Below are 18,481 nucleotides of genomic sequence, written 5' to 3'. Positions count from 1 at the left end.
AAGTACTACATTTTTATATATTTAACTCTTATTTGTCTTTAATAATAAAATTTGAAGTAAATTAAGAACAGTATTAATAATCTGAAAAAGTAACCATAAACATTACAGACTAAATCTTTAAAATAAATGTTAACAAAGTATCTTTTAAAAAAATATATAATTTTCACCCAAACTTGTTTTTTCTTTCATCCCTTTTTGTTACCAAGTTATTCAGAAAATTAATATATAATCAGAAAAGAGTTTGTTTCCTGCTATTGTTAACAGTTATTTCTAGAAAAATTATCTTTCTTAGCCTGAGATGCCATGTGTTTAGCTACCAAGGGGAAAAAAATCAAAAGAGGAAGCCTGGAATATAGCAGCCATCTCTAAATATTTGAAGAACCACTTTACATGGCACCAGAGAACAGAACTTAGAGCAATGCAGCAAGTTTTTTCCATAAGGAATGGAATCACATTTTTTGCTATACTTAAAAACCACAGAGGGGAAAATACCCTGAGGGTTTAAAAAATGGAAATGTTTTTGAAAATTCAGTTAAAAACAAAAAACCCCACTACTCTGAACAGGTATTAATTTTCAAATTTGCATACCTTTGGTTACGTTTGGCGTTACAGTAGTATTTTTGATTTCAGGAGTGGCAGTTGTTTGCTCTGTGTGTACAGGAAATTCATTGCTACTTCGAGGTTGTAATGGTTGAGTAAATTTGGGGGCATGACCTTGAAAAAAGTTATAAAAACTCTTTATTCTTTTATCTATACCAGCTTGCTCAAAATAGTTATTTTGTAATGCTTTAGCATATTTATAGAAAATTATACCACAAATCCAGGGAATATCAAACGTCACATTTAAAGCAGGCATACCTTTGGCTATTTTTGGAAGGGCTGTAGTGTTTTTGAGGTCTTTGTTGCTCCGAGGAGGTGGAGGTTGAGTAAGTTTTGGAGAACGACCTTGAAAAATGGTTTAGAAAAATTTATACATTTTGCTTATAAAAATCATAATTAAAAATAGTGATTTTAAATGTCTTTAAGATTTCCCAGCATACTTATTTCTGCAAGGTAATTTTAATTCTCAGAAATATGTCAGAAGGATAAATACACTCTGCATTAAATGCACAAATATACTGGGAGTTCTGAATTTTTAAATAGTTAAACTGTCTGAAAATAATCTTAGGAAGGAAAATAACAGGGAGGCAGATGCCGTTGAATGGTAAAGCCATAAAAATGTCACAATATGATATACGACTTACTCAATTCCTTTAATAACTACTTATAGAGGGCCCACTATGTGTCAGCACTGTGGTAGTTTTGAGGGACACAACAGCAAACAAAGTACTAAAATATTATATAATTTCAAAGGAAGTTATTCCCACTTTTAATTTATTCAAAGTAAAAGGCACTTAGACTAAGGTGACTGTTACGGTCATCAGTGCTTATGGGATACAAATATTATACTACATAGAACTTGATTAAAAACTGTCAAGATTGAGACTCTGTTTGGAAAGCAATCTCATTGCATTGTCTCATCAGAGATGCCCTCTTTCTTCTTCCACCTGCAATTGTGGAAACCAGTTAGATATCTAAAATTATATTCAATAGGGATAACTATTTCTTTTTAAAAATACCTTTTCGAAGATACTGAATCTAGAGGATAAACACTTACACCCTTACTAATTAATTTCTCTGAGAAGAGCCATGTAATTTTTAATTAATCCAGTGAAAACAACATGTCTTAAACACACTGTTGCTTTACCTTTAGGAATAAACTGACATCCAAGCAGTTCCATTTTCATGGCAATTTTCTGCTGCCATTGGGTAGGATTCACTCTAATAAAACGTGCAATAATTGGTGGCAAAAAGTTATTACGCACATCTTGATGATAATCTTTGTTTCCTTGAAATATCTTTAAAAAACAACAAAAAATTGGTACTTTACATCAACAGAGGCCAGGGCTAAACTGCTCCACTGAAACCTGTTTTTGGGTTTTCCTCTGGGCCTTAAATGAGCTCTGCAAAGTATGACAATAAGCATTAATCACTAAGAAAATAAATTATCATAATTTGGAAAAACTATTAAGAAGCTGCACATTCTTCATCAAAAATCTATAAGAGTAAAATATTGAATATAAAAATGACTTTAAGGTGACTTAAACATGACAGAAGTGCTAACCTGGCAATTTGGGAAGAGGGTTTCTATGGCAGTGCACAGTATATTATATTAATAAATTAGTAACTCAAGTCCTGTGGAATCACCAACTATTTAAATATATTAATTTTATTTTCAAAGCAAAGTATAATTGAATTTATGAGGCCGTAGAGAAAATGCTTTACTGTGTCCTTTTCATAATTTTTCTCTCATTAAATACACTGAAAGTGAACATATACTCACAAACACATAACAGATGTATATCTCCATCTACTGGATACACTATGTAAACACAGTTTCCATTTTCATTTCTTATTGCTATTTGAACCAGAAAAGTGACATTGTTTATTGCCTAATTTAATGATAACTAAATAGCCACATTTGCATTATATGAATAATCATTAGGTAAAAATAGAATTTCAAGCAACTACTTCATTCCCTCCACTATTTCAAGCAAATAATAATAATAGTATTTCACATTCAAACAGCTCTTAATTATTTACAAAGCACTTCATGCAATTAACTTATATGTTCTTCAAGACAAGCCTAGAAAATGGGCAGAACCCAGAAAACTGCTGCTTGGAGAAGGTAAATGGACTACACAGCCAGTCAATTTAGAGCAGTGATTTCAATTTGTATCTTCTGACTTGAACAGAGGGCTCCACTAAGCAAAAAAGAGCCCTCATTGTTCCTTTAGGCCCTATCATCTAGGTAATTTCTAATAAAGATCATTAATAAATAGATACCTACCTAAAATCAAAGAGGATTTTTATCTGTTAATGTGAGAATGAGTAAATGTTTAACTCCTCAATCCAGTCATTTCCAAGTATCATAACTATTTTTTTTCTGGCTGATTCAAATGGCATTAAGTTATAAACTTCTAAGATGTGTTAATACCATTCATTTTTTAAGAGGTTTGAAGTTACAACAATCTTTCAACAGCTAAGTTTCCGTAATTTACTTAGTAACTCTCAAATGAAAGCAATTATTTGCAGTCTATTATATTGGTGGAATGGGAACAGTAGAACATTTTAGGACATAAAAACTATCCCTGAAATCTAACTCCATACTGCAGTCTCATTTTTTCTTCTTTTTCTTTTTGTCTTTTTGTCTTTTTAGGTCTGCAGCTGCAGCATATGAAGGTTGTCAGCCTAGGGGTTGAATCAGAGCTATAGCCACCGGCCACAGCAATAAGAGATCAGAGCCTCGCCTTCGGCCTACACCACAGCTCACAGCAACGCTGGATCCTTAACCCACTGAGTGAGGCCAGGGATTGAACCCGCATCCCTTGTGGATGTTAGTTGGGTTCATTAACCACTGAGTCACGATGAGAACTCCTGCAGTCTCATTTTCAAACAAATGTAATGAAAAACATTTTAATTCAAACAGAAAGATTTCATAAAAACTAAGTTAAAAATATTTGCTATATTTAACTTCTTATGAGCCCCTGTGTAACATGGAGGTTCACAAGGTTCCATGAGGGTAAAACAGAAAGGGAAGTCAAAGCTCTCACTCCCAAGGAACTAGAATTTTATTGGATATTACCAAATATAAATATGGTATCCTATTAAAAAGTAATATATTATAAAAACAACTTGCAGAGTTCCCGTCGTGGCGCAGTGGTTAACAAATCCGACTAGGAACCATGAGGTTGCGGGTTCAGTCCCTGCCCTTGCTCAGTGGGTTAACGATCCGGCATTGGTGTGAGCTGTGGTGTGGGTTGCAGCCACGGCTCGGATCCCGCGTTGCTGTGGCTCTGGCATAGGCCGGTGGCTACAGCTCCGATTTGACCCCTAGCCTGGGAACCTCCATATGCCGAGGGAGCGGTGCAAGAAATAGCAAAAAGACAAAAAAAAAAAAAACAAAAAAACTTGCATACACATTCCCATTTTCTGAAAACAAAACCAAAAGTGGTCTCAATCTTTGTGTGTGTGCTCATGCATGTGTGCATGGTTAAAAAGTGTATGAAAATGAAAATACCAACTAACCTTGAGCTGGGAGTAGATGAGGAAGCAGATGCACAAAGAGAAGTGAGGCAAAAGATTGTAATTTCATATAACTCAGTGTAAGGGCTTCCACTGCTTCCCATTCATATAATTCAATATAAGAATTTTCCCTTCTATCCATGATAGACTGAAAGGGACTAAACTTACCCTTCTCCCTTAAACATATGGAAAATCAGATAAAATATATGAAACAATGGTTTTCAGAGGCTGGACAATAGGCAGCAGAGGGCAACAATCCCAAGAGAAGGCAAACAAATGAGGTGAGCCCTTCTATTTCCAGATATTGCCTGGAGAGAGCCTGGTAGTCTCACAGATGGAGAGGCTATGGTGGCTGGAATGTGCAGGACAGAGTGTGGGAGAGACACAAACCACACAGAGACTTCTAGGATCTGTAGGGGTTTCCCCTTAAACCTTTAAACTACCTGTGGACAGGAACAAAAGCACTGCAAGGGACCAGCAGAACAACTGTCAGAGCTCTATAAGGACAGGCCGGCTCACAACAGAGAGCAGAAAAACTTTACAACAAGGGACACTGGGTTGCATTCTTAGAAGGGTACTGTCTCAGTAGCGGAGAAAAACTAGAACTAAAGCTGCTCAGGTCTTGCCTAATGAAGTTAAAAATGTAAGCCTTGAAAAGATCAAATGATTTCCAAGTAACGTAACTGTATCCCAGAATAAAGCACAGAAATATTTTAAGGAGTATTAAATCTGGCACTAAACAATATAAAGTTCACAATGTCTGGTAATCAATCAAAAGTTACCAGGCATGTAAAATAGAACCCGTAATATCAATTAATATAAAAACACCCAAATATAACACACGAGTAGACAGAATTAGTAGACAAGGGCATTAAAAGGGTTATTATACACTCCATGTGTTTTAGAGATAAAGGAAAGCATGAACACGTTAAGGAGAGACATGGAAGAAACTTTAAAAGCCAAAAACTGAAAATCTAGAAATGAAAATACAATATTGGAGACAAAATACACTGGACAGGATTAACAGCATATTAAACACTGAAGAATATATTACAATATGACACAGATTTTCCAAACAAGACATGGAGAGAAAAAGACAGAAAAAACAAAACAAAAACAGAGCCTTAGTGAACTGTGATACATCTTCAAGATGTGTAATATTCATGTATCCAGAACTGAGGAGGCAACATATATGAAGAAAAAAATTTTTCCAAGGCTGATAAACAGATAGAGGTTACTATAAAAAGGTACATCATAAACAAATTGCTTAAAGTGTTAAAAAGAAAATCTTTTTTTTTTTTTTTTTGCTATTTCTTGGGCCGCTCCTGTGGCATATGGAGGTTCCCAGGCTAGGGGTCAAATCGGAGCTGTAGCCACCGGCCTACGCCAGAGCCACAGCAAGGACAGGTCTGAGCCGCGTCTGCGACCTACACCACAGATCCTTAACCTATTGAGCAAAGGCAGGGACCGAACCTGCAATCTCATGGTTCCTAGTCAGATTTGTTACCCACTGCGCCATGACAGGAACTCCTAAAAAGAAAATCTTAAAAGTAACCAAGGGAAAAAAAGAAACATTACATATTGAGGAACAAAGAGAAGAATGACAGTGGAATTCTTACCCCAAAAATGCAAACTGGAAAGAAATGTTCCGGCATAATTAAAGCATTTAAGAAAAAACTGACAACCGAGAATTCTATACTCAGAGAAATCACCTTTCAAAAAAGAAGCCAAAAAAGATTCTCAGAAATCTAATTCAATGTTAAGTGTTTTTTAATAATATATAAGCATGGTTAATTTGAAATTTCAAAAAATTATATTCTACAAGTATAACAAATATTATTATACAAGTAAATACAGACATGTTAATACTAAAAAGTGGTCAAATTTGGGGGCATTAAGCAGAAGTAGGTTAGAGACAGAGACAATATTGTTATCTGCATCAAGAGGTGAAGACTCACCCAAGACAAAGTTCATATGATGACAAACAGAAGAGAAGAAAGAAAGCCTGAATAACAGCTGAAGAGTTTAGATACATATAAAATATTAAAGGGAGACCCTAGAGCTTTTTGAACAGAGATGAGAAAGTGGCAACTGAAAATATCGTAGCAGATCAGATATATGATATGGAACTGATAGTATCATGTAATTGAAATAAAACTCAGGGATGTTGCAAAAAAAATGTGCTCATAATTTCCATTTGGGGAGAGGGACTGTTCCAGTTACAAGATCCTTGCGGTGGATGGATCAAGAGCCAGGAGCCCGGATGGAAGTAACACACATGCAGCTGAAATCCAGCTCTGCCCACTCTCTCTTTACCCCTTATCATTTGTTCTGGCACAGTCCATCATTATCATTTTTTTTTTTTTTTTGCTAATGAAAACATAGTTCAGGAAATTCTTCAAGTAGAAAAAAAAAAAAAACAATTGTTTTCTAAGACAAAAGTTGGGGAGGTGATCTTGAAATGTCCTTTCGAGTCTATAATATCCTATGCCCTTCTGCTTTTAGCTCTTCTGTCTTTTGTCCCCCAGTTGCCTACAGGGTAGAAATCTAGAAACAAATTAAGCTCTCCATCATTCTCTGGATTGATAAGAAAAGCTTTTTAAAGAAAATAAATTAAAGTTCCTTTTTGTAATTTCTTAATAAAGTATTTAAACAACTGAATTTAAAATACAGAGGGGGGGAAAAAAATCAGGAAAGTACTTAGTCTTAGAATCATCAAAAGGGACAAGCACTGAGAATTTCCTAACCATAGGCCAATAACTAACACTACCTAAAATAACCAGAAGAGGGCAGAATGAGCCCAAATGACATCTAATTTTTACATCACTCAGAAGAGCTTCTAGGGCTTTTGGCAAAGGCCTCCCCACCCACCCCCCTTTTAAAATGCTCTTTAAAAATACTTTGGTAATCATTTTACCTTATCCTGCTCCACACCAGGCTCTCTGTACACAGTCCATCTCTGCCCATCATCACTGTACAGAATTCTGTAGGCCGACACGTAGTAATTATGCTCCACCATTGTGGAGCCAGTGGTTACAATGCCTGAGAATGGAGAGGTCCTTTTATTAGTGTTCAGTCTGACCCTCGAAGTTTGCTCATCACCGAAGCATAAACACCTAAAACGCACTGTTCAATGTCTAAGTGCAAAGTTTCATCCTAACAATAACTAAATCTTTGGCTTTGTTCCCTTGCAGAGACAGGAAGAATTATCGGCACACATAAGGAAAGGACTATTGTATTTTGGCAGCTTGTGTTCATGTCACTGCAAAATATATTTCACCTATTGAGTAAGAATGACTTCCTGAGAATGAATAAAGAAGATTACCGGTATTACTATTACTTTAGTACCAAAGCAAAATAAATCTTTTAAAAAATTATCTAAACCAATCCTAACCAATTATTCTGACCATTTGTTAAGTTGCTGTAAATAATATTTATACTTGGCACATGTGGATTATCTGTAGAACTTAAAATGGATTACTTGAACACAAATTTATTTCTCTTCATGACTGTAGGAGATGTTTATTTCAGATGTCTCAAGATCCCTTTACTAAAAATACCTTAAAAGAATCTTATTACAATAAGAAGAAAATAAGAATCAAATACCAAGTTCTCTCCTTTGCCATGCTTTATAAAACCATTTCAATAGTATTATCACAAGAAAAAAAAAAACCCATATAATTAAATCTGCAGTGACCTAATCTTCTACGAAACTCTTAGATGTCACCAGGTTTCCAAATGAAATCAGTATTATAAATCATCTACAGTATTATGTCTCTTAACCTGTAATCTTCTTTTCCTTATTGAGATCTATTTGCAACCACTGGTATTCATCAGTGGCAAAAGCAGCCCAAGGAGGTCCAGGTTTTTTGAGTCTGGCCTTTTCAGGTTTCCAGCTGTTTTCCTGCCCTGTGTGGTCTGTCCACTCCAGCACAGATGATGCTGTTATCTGAGCATCAGCAATTACGCCAGATTCCATGCCTAGTGTTCCATAACAACCTGAAACAAAGATGAAAGTAATTTGGTTTTCAGGTAGAGACTCAAAATCTATAAACACTTGTTCATGGAAACTGAATTGTACCTCTAATTTAACATACACTATGCTAATTACATACTGTAATAGAGGATTTCAAAATGAGGTAAGTGTTCCTCGGGTCTGTGTCTTTGCGTCTCACCAGGGAACACACATATTTATTCACAGCCATAACTGAGCACTTAATGGTGGCATGCTACCCTCTCCCTGGGACATCCCCCAGATCAGGGGCAGCTCGCCCCTTTACCTCCTTCAGGTGTTGGCTCAGATGTCACCTTCTCCGTGAGGCCCACCAAAGCCCACTTTAAATGTCTTTTTACCAGTCCCTCCTGAACTGCCTGGCCTCCTCCCTTGCCTTGTTTTCTACATCTTTTATAACAATAAACATTCTTTTACGCAATAACTATTTATTGTTAATCTCTTACTACCATAATGTAAGCTCCAAGAAAGCAGAGCTTTATTCTGCTCTCCAGCATCAGAACAATGCCTGGCAAATGAAAAAGGGTGCTCAACACATATTTTCTGTTGACTGGGAATTACTTTAGATGTATTCAAAAATCTCTTTTCCTATGGAATCTTCCATGCTTACATGATCATCTTCCTATTAATATAAAGCCTCCAGTTTATACCATTCGTTAAATTATTAAGTACCTATTTTACCTTATAGTTACTGTGATGACTAAATGGAAAAAGTACAAAAAAAACCACCCCAAACCCCAACAATTGGAAAAGTGCCTGACATACAGTATTTAAAAAATAAGTAACTGTTATACAAGTTATAATAAGTTATAAAAATCCATGAGAAGCTTACCACTTGTCTTAAATGTAAAAAGACTTGTAGATAAGTGTCCCCTGAAAGAGAGAAAGGTTTTTTTTTTTTTTTGGTGACACTCATGTAACATGATTTCTCTATATCTTAGTAAAACATTTTAGCTTTTTACTGTATAAAGAACTAAGATTATACTACAACTATACATTAGACAACTGACACTGTTCTTAGCAAAAAAAGAAGTCTCATCTCTTTTTTTCTTCTTTTTATGGCCATAGCCACGGCATATGGAAGTTCCCAGGCCAGGGAATGGAATGAATCCAAGCTGCAGCTGCAGCAATGCTGGATCCTTTAACCCACTGTGCTGGGCTGAGGATAGAACCCGAGCCACTGCAGGTCTCATTTCTAATTAAGGAGAACAACTTCTGAAATTAGCATGAACAATTTTCTCTGTAGGTACCCAGTGTCTAGTTTCATACATGACTATGCAAGTACATCGATGTAACCTTTAATTTGTACTTATTTCTTTTTCATTAAATAGATTGATTTCTGAAACATTTCTGTGGCAAATGCTTTTGGTGAATATATACTAAATGATGTAATTCTCAGAGAAAGAGGCTCAAAGTTCTTGGGGCAAACAGAAAAAAGCTGACTACTAATAAGAGAGATTGCATTTGTTACAGGAAGTCAAAGGATCTAAGAACAAGAAGTTTCAGTGTCAACGTAGAACTGTATTCGGATTTCAAAGTAACTGGGAGAACAGGTGCTTAGGGAGATAGTTCATCAAACCACAGGTCACAGGGCCCTAAGGAAATGAGGAATAAAATCACTGATCATCAGTGTGTGCTCCGCCTTGGCACAACATTACAACCATTACAAATGGATGCAACCTACCCTTTTCTTTTTTTTTTTTTTTTTGGAGTATGAAAAAAACTCTTTCTGGGACTTCCCGTTGGGGTGTAGCACCTCAGATCCCTCATTGCTGTGGCTGAGGTGGAGGCTGGCAGCTGCAGCTCCAATTCGACCCCTTGCCTGGAAACTTCCATATGCTGCTGGTGTGGCCCTAAAAAGGAAAAAAGAAAAAAATCTTTCTAAGGGTCATACAGTGGAAAAGAATGCAATGATCCGCATAAAACCATCGAGAAGAAACTAGAAGGAAAGATAGCTGACTCTATACCAAGGATGGGCAAACGAGGGCCCATGCATGGCTTGTTTTGTATGGCCAAGAGCTTAGAATGGTTTCCACATGGTTAAGAGATATGCATGTAGCCCTTAAAGCCTAAATATCTGTTAGCTGGCCTTCTACAGGAAAAGTGTGCTGCTCCTGCTTTATACTATCCTTAGCATGGACCACACTCTTGGCTTCTGAATGAAACTGGCCTAGGATCTGAAGAGAAGCTGCTTTCAATTATGCTTAGTATTGTCTGTAGGACCAAACATGTCTAAGATGCAAGATTGACAAAAACAGGTCACATGTACTGTTTCCATTTAATGTTTCAACAGCTCTTGCTTTTGATGCCTAATCTATGTTGTATAAAACAGTAGAACATCATAAATACCATGAAAATACATTCTTAAAATAGTCTCTTGGGATAAGAGACATTCAAAATGCTACCTCTGATTTATGTCAAAATGTGATTTCTACTAAAAGTGTTTCAATTATCCTAATCCATTCTGGGTCACACAGGCTACAGGGAACAGAGTAGTTAGTTGTACCTTCAGATCTTCAAAATGAAGTAAGGATTTGGCAATAAACTTCTAGACTCACTCCAAGCTCTTTCAACACTTAGAAAAGAAGGAAGAAATCACTCCTCCAAATGACTACCTACCTTTCTGATGAAGAACAAGCCAAGGTAGTACGACCTTGCCTGTGCTCACCAAAACACTGAGACATGGAGCACACACAACATGAGTCCTTGTCACACAAACGTTATTTCATCAACGACATCAACAGTGATATTGCTGAGGTCTAACTCGGCCCTGTCCCACCCCTGTGCAACATGCTTATTATAAAGAGCACTATACTTACACCACAGACGTGACGTTGTTAGCCAAAGAACTTTCATAGTATGGGATGCCTTTGCTAATTACGACACTGATCTGGCCACCCAAAATGTTTGACACTACGCCTGCATGCACACCAGCCATGCACAATGGCGAGGACTTCAGGAAGGAAAAGGAAAAGATTACTTTTAAATTTTCTTTTGATAATTCATAAACAAGACACTTATACTTCCTCTAGAAATTAATTGACCTGAGCTGTTTTTTTCTTAACATGGGATTATTAATGTCATAACATAAAACAGATTTTCGCAGAAAAAAAAGAATAAAATGTTACCTATTACTAAAAAAAAGTAATTACTAGAAAATAATCAAGACAAAGATATACAACAGGGGAGTTCCCATTGTGGCTCAGTGGTAATGAACCTGACTAGTATCCATGAGGGTGTGGATTTGATCCCTGGCTTTGCTCAGTGGGTTAGGTATCCAGCATTGCCATGAGCTGTGGTACAGGTTGCAGACATGGCTCAGATCCCACATGGCTGTGGCTGGCAGCTGCAGCTCCGATTTGATGCCCTAGCCTGGGAACTTCCATAAGCTGCAACTGTGGCCCTTTAAAAAAAAAAAAAAAAAAAAAAAAGATATACAATAGGTTACACATCTACCTATGAAGAAGTCAAAAAAAAATTAAGTTTTATCACAACTTTACCAAGTCTCTATGTTTATATCCAACTCACATCTCTGTATCCATGAGGGATTGTTCCAGATATCTCAGCGAAAGGAAGCAGACAACCAGCTGGGCAGTACTTGCTATGAAATAAAGACAAGTTAGAGGGTATATAGTGCTGTACTTTCTGGGGAAAAAAACCAAAAAAGTCACTTACCTATTTTTCAGTTCAATGTAAACATAATCTCACTGCTCTGAGAGAACCATCACTTCTAAAAAGCCCTTAAACACTTCCTTCGATCCACCTATACATACATAACATGTCTTCACCCACATATGTACAAAAATTATCCCTATTTTACATACTGCTTATTATTTTACTTCACAATGAATGGCAGACACATTTCTACTGTAAGAGCTATTCAGAACATTTAACAGCTAATATCAGATTTTATGGATGAACCATAATTTGTTTTACCATCTTCTACTGATGAAATTTAAGTTTTTAAAAATGTTTGGCATTTATTCACTCACTCCCTCATTCACCTACCCACTCAACACATTTATGCAAAGGTCTATTACGTTGTACACTAAGTACTAGGCTACGCTAGGAACTGAGTTTACAAAGGTTAACCAACCAAACATAGAGCTGTCCTCACTGGGTTTACAGTCCCATGGTGGGAGAAGACATTAAATCGATACTCAGTTGAGTAATTAGATTATGACTCCACTCTAAAGAAAAGGCACTCGATAACAATGTAAATCAATTATACCTTAATTTTTTTTTTAAAAAAGGGAAAAACAAATAAAAGGCACTCTGTGAAATAAATGGGAGGAACTTATCTTAACAAAAGTAATACAAACATTCAATGAACTTAACATGTGCCAGGTGGCATTCTAAGTACCCACTTCAGGTAATCCACATAAGAACTCTATGTGGTAGGTGCATTACAGATGAGGAAACGGATGAACTGTGTGCTCGCCCAGGTCACAGAGTGGTGACATGTTCATATTCAGGGTCCTTCCCTGCCTCAGTTAGGGGATGGATGGGGCTCTCAGGAAGTGAAGCCTCAGCAGAGTCCCACCAGCTGTCACTGGAGCAACATGCACCCCACTCAGAAGGAACAGGATGGCTTGTGTGTGTCTGGAACTGAGGACGACCAGTGCAGACGAAGTGCAGCGGGAAAGGTAAGGTCAGTGTGAGAGAAACTTAGAACAAGGAACAGGGATCAGATCACACAGAAGCCATGGGGGCTGTGTGTGGTAAGGAGTCTTGGAGTATATTTCTAAGTAAAAAGAGGAAGTCAATAAAGGATTTTGTTGGTATATACATAAAATTTGATTTATGCTTTTTTAAAAAAAGGTTATTCTGGCTCCTGGACATAAACGAGACTGGAAGGCCCATGAGTGAAGATGGGACATCATTAGATAGAGAGTGCAGTAGTCTGGATGGGAGATGGTGGTGGCACCATCATGTGGATGGCGACGACAGAGCTGGAGAGTAGAGGGTCTAAGAGAGTAGAGGGCTCTCTGGCAGGGCCGTGTACCAAACACTCATGACAGGGTGACCTCTGCAAACCAGGATGCCCCACAAGAGTGGAAGAGCTCTCTGATCCACAAAGAGAGAACCATTATTGAAAATAACAGGAAGAGTCTTTGGGGAGTGGTAGCAAGTTGGGGGAGATGAGTGAGATGGGTCTTAGAAGATGAGAATGAATTTGTTAAGCAGAGAAGAATAAAATGATAAAAGTTATAAGTTAGATAAAAGTTCTGAGACCTCAGAGCAGTTTAAACAAGACAGAGACGTTTCAACATGAGTATGTTAACATGAGCCTAGAAAAATGGCCCAAAGACTACCTTGAAGGATCCTGAAAACCAGGCTAAGGAAAGTGGATGACATTTTGTCATAATAAGGAGCTCTTGAAGATTTTAAAACAGGGGAGGGATCGAATAGATTTCAGAAAATAACTCAGCAGAATGTGAATGGCAGAAAAAAAGACAGCAAAGGTTAGAAATGGGAAATCAATTATAAGTTAATCCAGTCCAGGCAAGAGACAAAGGCATAAAGCAGGAAAGTGGTGGTAAAAATGTCCCCTGGGTAAGAACGCTGAGGAATTCTCCAACAGCCCAGACTGTCCTCTTACTTCTTTTTGAGCAAACATAAATAGCTTGTCTACCTTTATTAGGAGTTCTGCCAGGTTTTGAAGAGTAATTAGTTCTACTTTTAAGTATACTCAAATTCTGCTTTCATATGGAGAGGATTCAAATGCTACAAGCAAGGTAAAATTTATACATGGCAACTCAACGGCTTTAAATAAGTTGAATTACTGATGTCTTAGAACAATATTTATGTGTCACACTATATACATTAATGTGAGGTGCATAAGATGAGGATGAAGTAGATGAAGAATAACATTTAAGAAAAAGAAAGACAAATATGGTCATACCTGAACTCGGGTTCCAAAAAACTGGATGCAGTGTCTAAACAAGTAATTAGATCTAGAAAAACAAAAATAAAAAACTGATTCAATAATAGTAGATTTACTCTTGTCGAAACACCAACTGTTTCCAAACCTAAATCATATTGTTCTAAATTTCAAAATCTTAACAGCTATCAAGGTAGAACTTTGTGCAAGTTTTTGTTAATCACAATTTCTTTCTGATTTGAAGTATCCTGGTTTCTGGGGCTATGTCTTCCCAATACAGAACACTACCACATCACATGAAGGTATACAGATTAGTGTAATTTATAGACTTGAAGTAGCATCTATAATATATAGCTCCTGAAACAAATTCTTAGTTATTACATAACCAAAAATGATCCTTTGCTGGATACACATGAGGAAAAGAACCCAAGAGAAGTGTGTTAATTCTGTTGCTCTAAATAACTTCTATTCAAAATCTGGTCCACAGACAGGACCAGCAGCAGCAAGTAGCAGCTTCCGGGAAGTCACTAGAAATCCAAATTTTTGAACACCACCAGACCAAAGAATCTCTGGGAGTGGGGCTCCAAAATCTGTTTCAACAAGTCCTCCAGGTAATTCTAAAGCACACCATATATAAGACAGAATTTTAAAAGTGCTAACTTTTTCTATCTCAAAATCAACAAATCTGAGTAAGAGCTAAACTTGACAAAATAAGACCAAGTTCACAGGCTGTATCAAAGGTGGCTTCTGGTTCAAACATTTCAATGGTTTCCTCCTGCTTTTAGGACTGCTTTTTTTTTTTTTTTTTTTTTTTTTTTTTGCTTTTTAGGGCTGCACCCATAGCACATGGTAGTTCCCAGGTTAGGGGTCGAATCAGAACTACAGCTGCAGGCCTACGCCACAGCCACAGCCACAGCAATGAGGGATCCAGAGCCGCATTTGCAACCTACACCAAAGCTCATGGCAACACTGGATCGCTGACCTACAGAGAGAGGCCAGGGATCGAACACGCATCCTCATGGATCCTAGTCAGGTTCGTTAACTGCTGAGCCACAAAGGGAATTCCCCTCAGGCTGGTTTTTGACCCTGTCCTGGCTTTCTGCCATACGAGTCTTTCTGGTTCTCTGCTCTCTAGGCCAGGAGGGAATTTCTACCATCCCTGCATTTGGCTGAGTCCTCTTCAGATCTCAGCTTAACTGTCACAACCACTCAGAAGCCATCCCTGATCTTCACAAGTCAAACTGTGATAGCACACGGTGGGCACTTTTTTAATGAATGGATGACTATTTTATGTTCTCACGGTATCACGGGTCATGTAAGAATGATTTGTTGCAGTTACAGATTATTAGCAATATCATTTTATGATGCCCAGTTTATGGGCAGCAAAGGAGGGTGTGATTGGTCCTTACCTTTGAATCATTAGCATCAATCACCTATGGCATGGCATAAAGGAGGCTTTTGATCAACATTTATTGAATAAATGGATGAATAATAATTCCTGATTGTTAGCATGTTTGGCTAAGTCCAATCATGTCCTAACTTGCAGGGGGAAACCTGGAAGAAGGTCCTAAGGTAACCAAAAGGTGATATAAAGGCTAAGCCAAGCACTGTGCTGTTACCCAACACACTGATGGAGATGACACCTCCCATGCTTCCTGGCACACTGATGGTACACAAATATTTATTAAGTCAATGGCAAGCACAGGCTGATTATTCTATTCTATAATTCCAAAGAAAAATTATGTGTTTATTATTCAACTGGAATGTGTCAAAAAAATTAGAGCATGATAACTGTTAAACCAATAGGAAAGTGGTATTTTGAGAGTGATTACATGGATTAATATATACATACCATAGGCACTTGAATGATGATTAAGTTAAATCTATGTTTAGGAGTTTAAGAGGATACATGCCTGTACAGAGGTTCACTACCACCTGGTTGACTGGGAAAAGCAGACAACCTGAATTACCTATATTCTATACTTACTCTTGAAATCTTTACACAGAAGCACCAAGAACTGATTTTCCACTTTCCTCTTTTGCCAAAAGAGTTTCCAACTTCTAAGACTAGAAACTGAACTTCTAAGATTAATAGCCTGGGATGAAAAGGTACCTGTGTGGTCCAACATGGCATTCGAACCACAAGGAGACTGCCAGCTGGCCCTGTTACCTTCAGGCCACAGGCCAGAATGCTAGTCAACTGTGGATACACTTGGTCAGAACAGATCTTTGCTATAACCAAGTCCATGCAGTGCTGAAACTCCAGATTATGCACAAATGTATGTAACTCACAAGAACTTTGCTCTCAAATTCCATGGGGATTAAAAAGAGCTCCCAAGGAGGAAAATATGAACACAAAATTGACAGCTTTAAAGAGAGCCAAGAAGATGAAAGACAGAGAAAGAAAGTCATGATTTCAGACTAACCATTACAACTCCACAAAGACAAAGAAAACATCAATTAAGCAGGGAATAAAGAAGCTTTAAAATGTGTAAATAGACTTCCAGAAAATCGCTATTACTATAAAGCTCCCAACTAATAAGAACAGTCTAGGCAATATGAAAACAGCTCAAAGGAGACCACCTGACTCAAAGACTTCTCATAGCAATGTATAAGAAGCTATTTTAATAAATGGAATGGAGCTAAGAGTCCAGAAATAAATCCTCAAATTTATAGCCTGTTGATTTCAACAAGGGTGCCAAGAAAATACAATGGAGGTAAAACAGTTTTTTTAAACAAATGGTCCTGAGACAACTGGATATCCATAGGCAAAAAACTGAAACTGAACCCCTGCCTCAGATCATATACAAAAGTTAACTCAGAGTGAATCTAAATTCAAGAGCTAAAACTATAAAACATGTAGAATGAAATACAGGTATAACTCTGGACCTTGGATTAAGCAATGGTTTCTTAAATATGACAGAAAAAGCAACCACATAAAAATATATAAATTGATTTTAACAAAATCTAAAACTGCTGTGCCTCAAAGAATGCAACGATGAAAGAGGAAGATAAACCAAAGAATGACAGAAAGTATTTGTGAATCATACATCTGATAAGGTCTAGTATTCAGAATACATGAAGAATTATTACAATCAGACATTAAAAAGACAAATAATCCAATTTGAAAATGAGCAAAGGGAGTTCCTCAGGTTAAAAACCTGACAGTGTCCATAAGGATGTGGCTTTGATCCATGGCTTCACTCCGTGTGTTAAGAATCCAGCAGTGCCACAAGCTGCGGTGTAGGCTGCAGATGTGGCTCAGATCCAGTGTTGCTATGACCATGGCATAGGCCGGGAGCGGCAGCTCTGATTCGACACCTACCCTGGGAACTTCCATATGCTGCAGGTGAGGCCCCCAAAAGGAAAAAAAAAAGATAGAAGTGAGCAAAGGATCTAAACAGACATTTCTCCAGTGAAGACATAGAAATGGCCAATAAGATACTCAACATCATTAGCTATCAGGGAAATAAAAATAAAAGTCACAATGAGATACTACTTTATACCTATTATGATGGCTGAATCAAAATAATACAGATAACCAGTGCTGGCAAGGATATGGAGAAACTGGAACACTCATTCACTGCTAGTGGAATTGTGAAATGATGGAACTACTTTGGAAAATGGTATGGCAGTGCCTTTAAAAGCATAAACACAGAGGTACCATATGACCCAGCAGTTCCACCACTAGGTGTATATTCATGAAAGTTAAAAATATGTGTCCATATTTTATACACAGATGTTTATCAACTGATGAATGAGTAAACACAATATGAAAAAAATGGTATATTCATAAAATGAAATACTATTTGGCCATAGAAAGGAATTAAATACTCATATATGCTACAACATGGGTCATCTTTGAAAACATGCTAAGTGAAAGAAGCCAGTCATGGGAGTTACCGTTGTGGCGGAGCAGAAACAAATATATGACTAGTATCCATGAGGATACGGGTTCGATCCCTGGCCTCACTCAGTGAGGCCACGAGTTGTGCTGTAGGTTGCAGACGTGGCTCGGATCTGGCACTGCTGTAGCTGTGGCGTAGGCCGGCAGCTGTAAATCTGATCCCACCCCTTGCCTGGGAACTTCCATATACCATGGGTGCGGCCCTAAAAAGCAAAAAAAAAAAAAAAAAAACAGCAAAAGAAAAGAAAGAAGCCAGTCACAAAATACCACATACTACTTATATGTGATTTCATTTTTATGAAATATCCAGAATAGACAAATCTATAGAAAAAAAAAAAGTAGATTAGTGGTAACCTAGGACAGGAAGGATTAAAGGCTAGGGAATGGGGAGTGATTATTACTGACTATGGGGTTTCTTTTGGGTGATGAAAATGTTCCAAAATTGATTGTGGTAATAACAGCACAACTGAATATACTGAAAATCAGTGAACTTTATATTTTAAGTAGATGAATTATTTGTATATAAATCAATTTTAATAAAACTATTAAAAAT

At 37.3% G+C, this 18,481-nt stretch overlaps 1 protein-coding gene across 2 annotated transcripts in view; it reads right to left on the bottom strand.

Annotated features, from left to right (window-relative positions):
- The window catches only part of DCBLD2 (discoidin, CUB and LCCL domain containing 2), a 92,973-nt gene that overhangs the window by 11,707 nt on the left and 62,785 nt on the right, over positions 1-18,481 (bottom strand). The window contains exons 4-12 of one of the 2 annotated variants that reach the window (XR_014824963.1): positions 14,043-14,094; positions 11,666-11,738; positions 10,957-11,090; positions 8,970-9,010; positions 7,909-8,124; positions 7,043-7,167; positions 1,748-2,003; positions 859-945; positions 589-714 (exon numbers count right to left, since the gene is read on the bottom strand). Coding sequence is in view for 1 of the 2 variants with exons in the window: in XM_021070662.2 (XP_020926321.1) it covers positions 589-714; positions 859-945; positions 1,748-1,898; positions 7,043-7,167; positions 7,909-8,124; positions 8,970-9,010; positions 10,957-11,090; positions 11,666-11,738; positions 14,043-14,094 (1,005 nt within the window). In the remaining variant the exon portion in view is untranslated. The remainder of the gene's footprint in view (positions 1-588; positions 715-858; positions 946-1,747; positions 2,004-7,042; positions 7,168-7,908; positions 8,125-8,969; positions 9,011-10,956; positions 11,091-11,665; positions 11,739-14,042; positions 14,095-18,481) is intronic. The other variant, XM_021070662.2, reaches the window with a different exon arrangement.

This window comes from Sus scrofa, chromosome 13 (assembly GCF_054392235.1).
Source record: "Sus scrofa isolate SSC_HxYL_T2T_F1_AM1 chromosome 13, Sscrofa_HxYL_maternal_Yorkshire_Landrace_v2.0, whole genome shotgun sequence".
In the NCBI taxonomy this organism is placed as follows: Eukaryota; Metazoa; Chordata; class Mammalia; order Artiodactyla; family Suidae; genus Sus; species Sus scrofa.
This window is presented reverse-complemented; position numbering and strand designations above follow the sequence as displayed.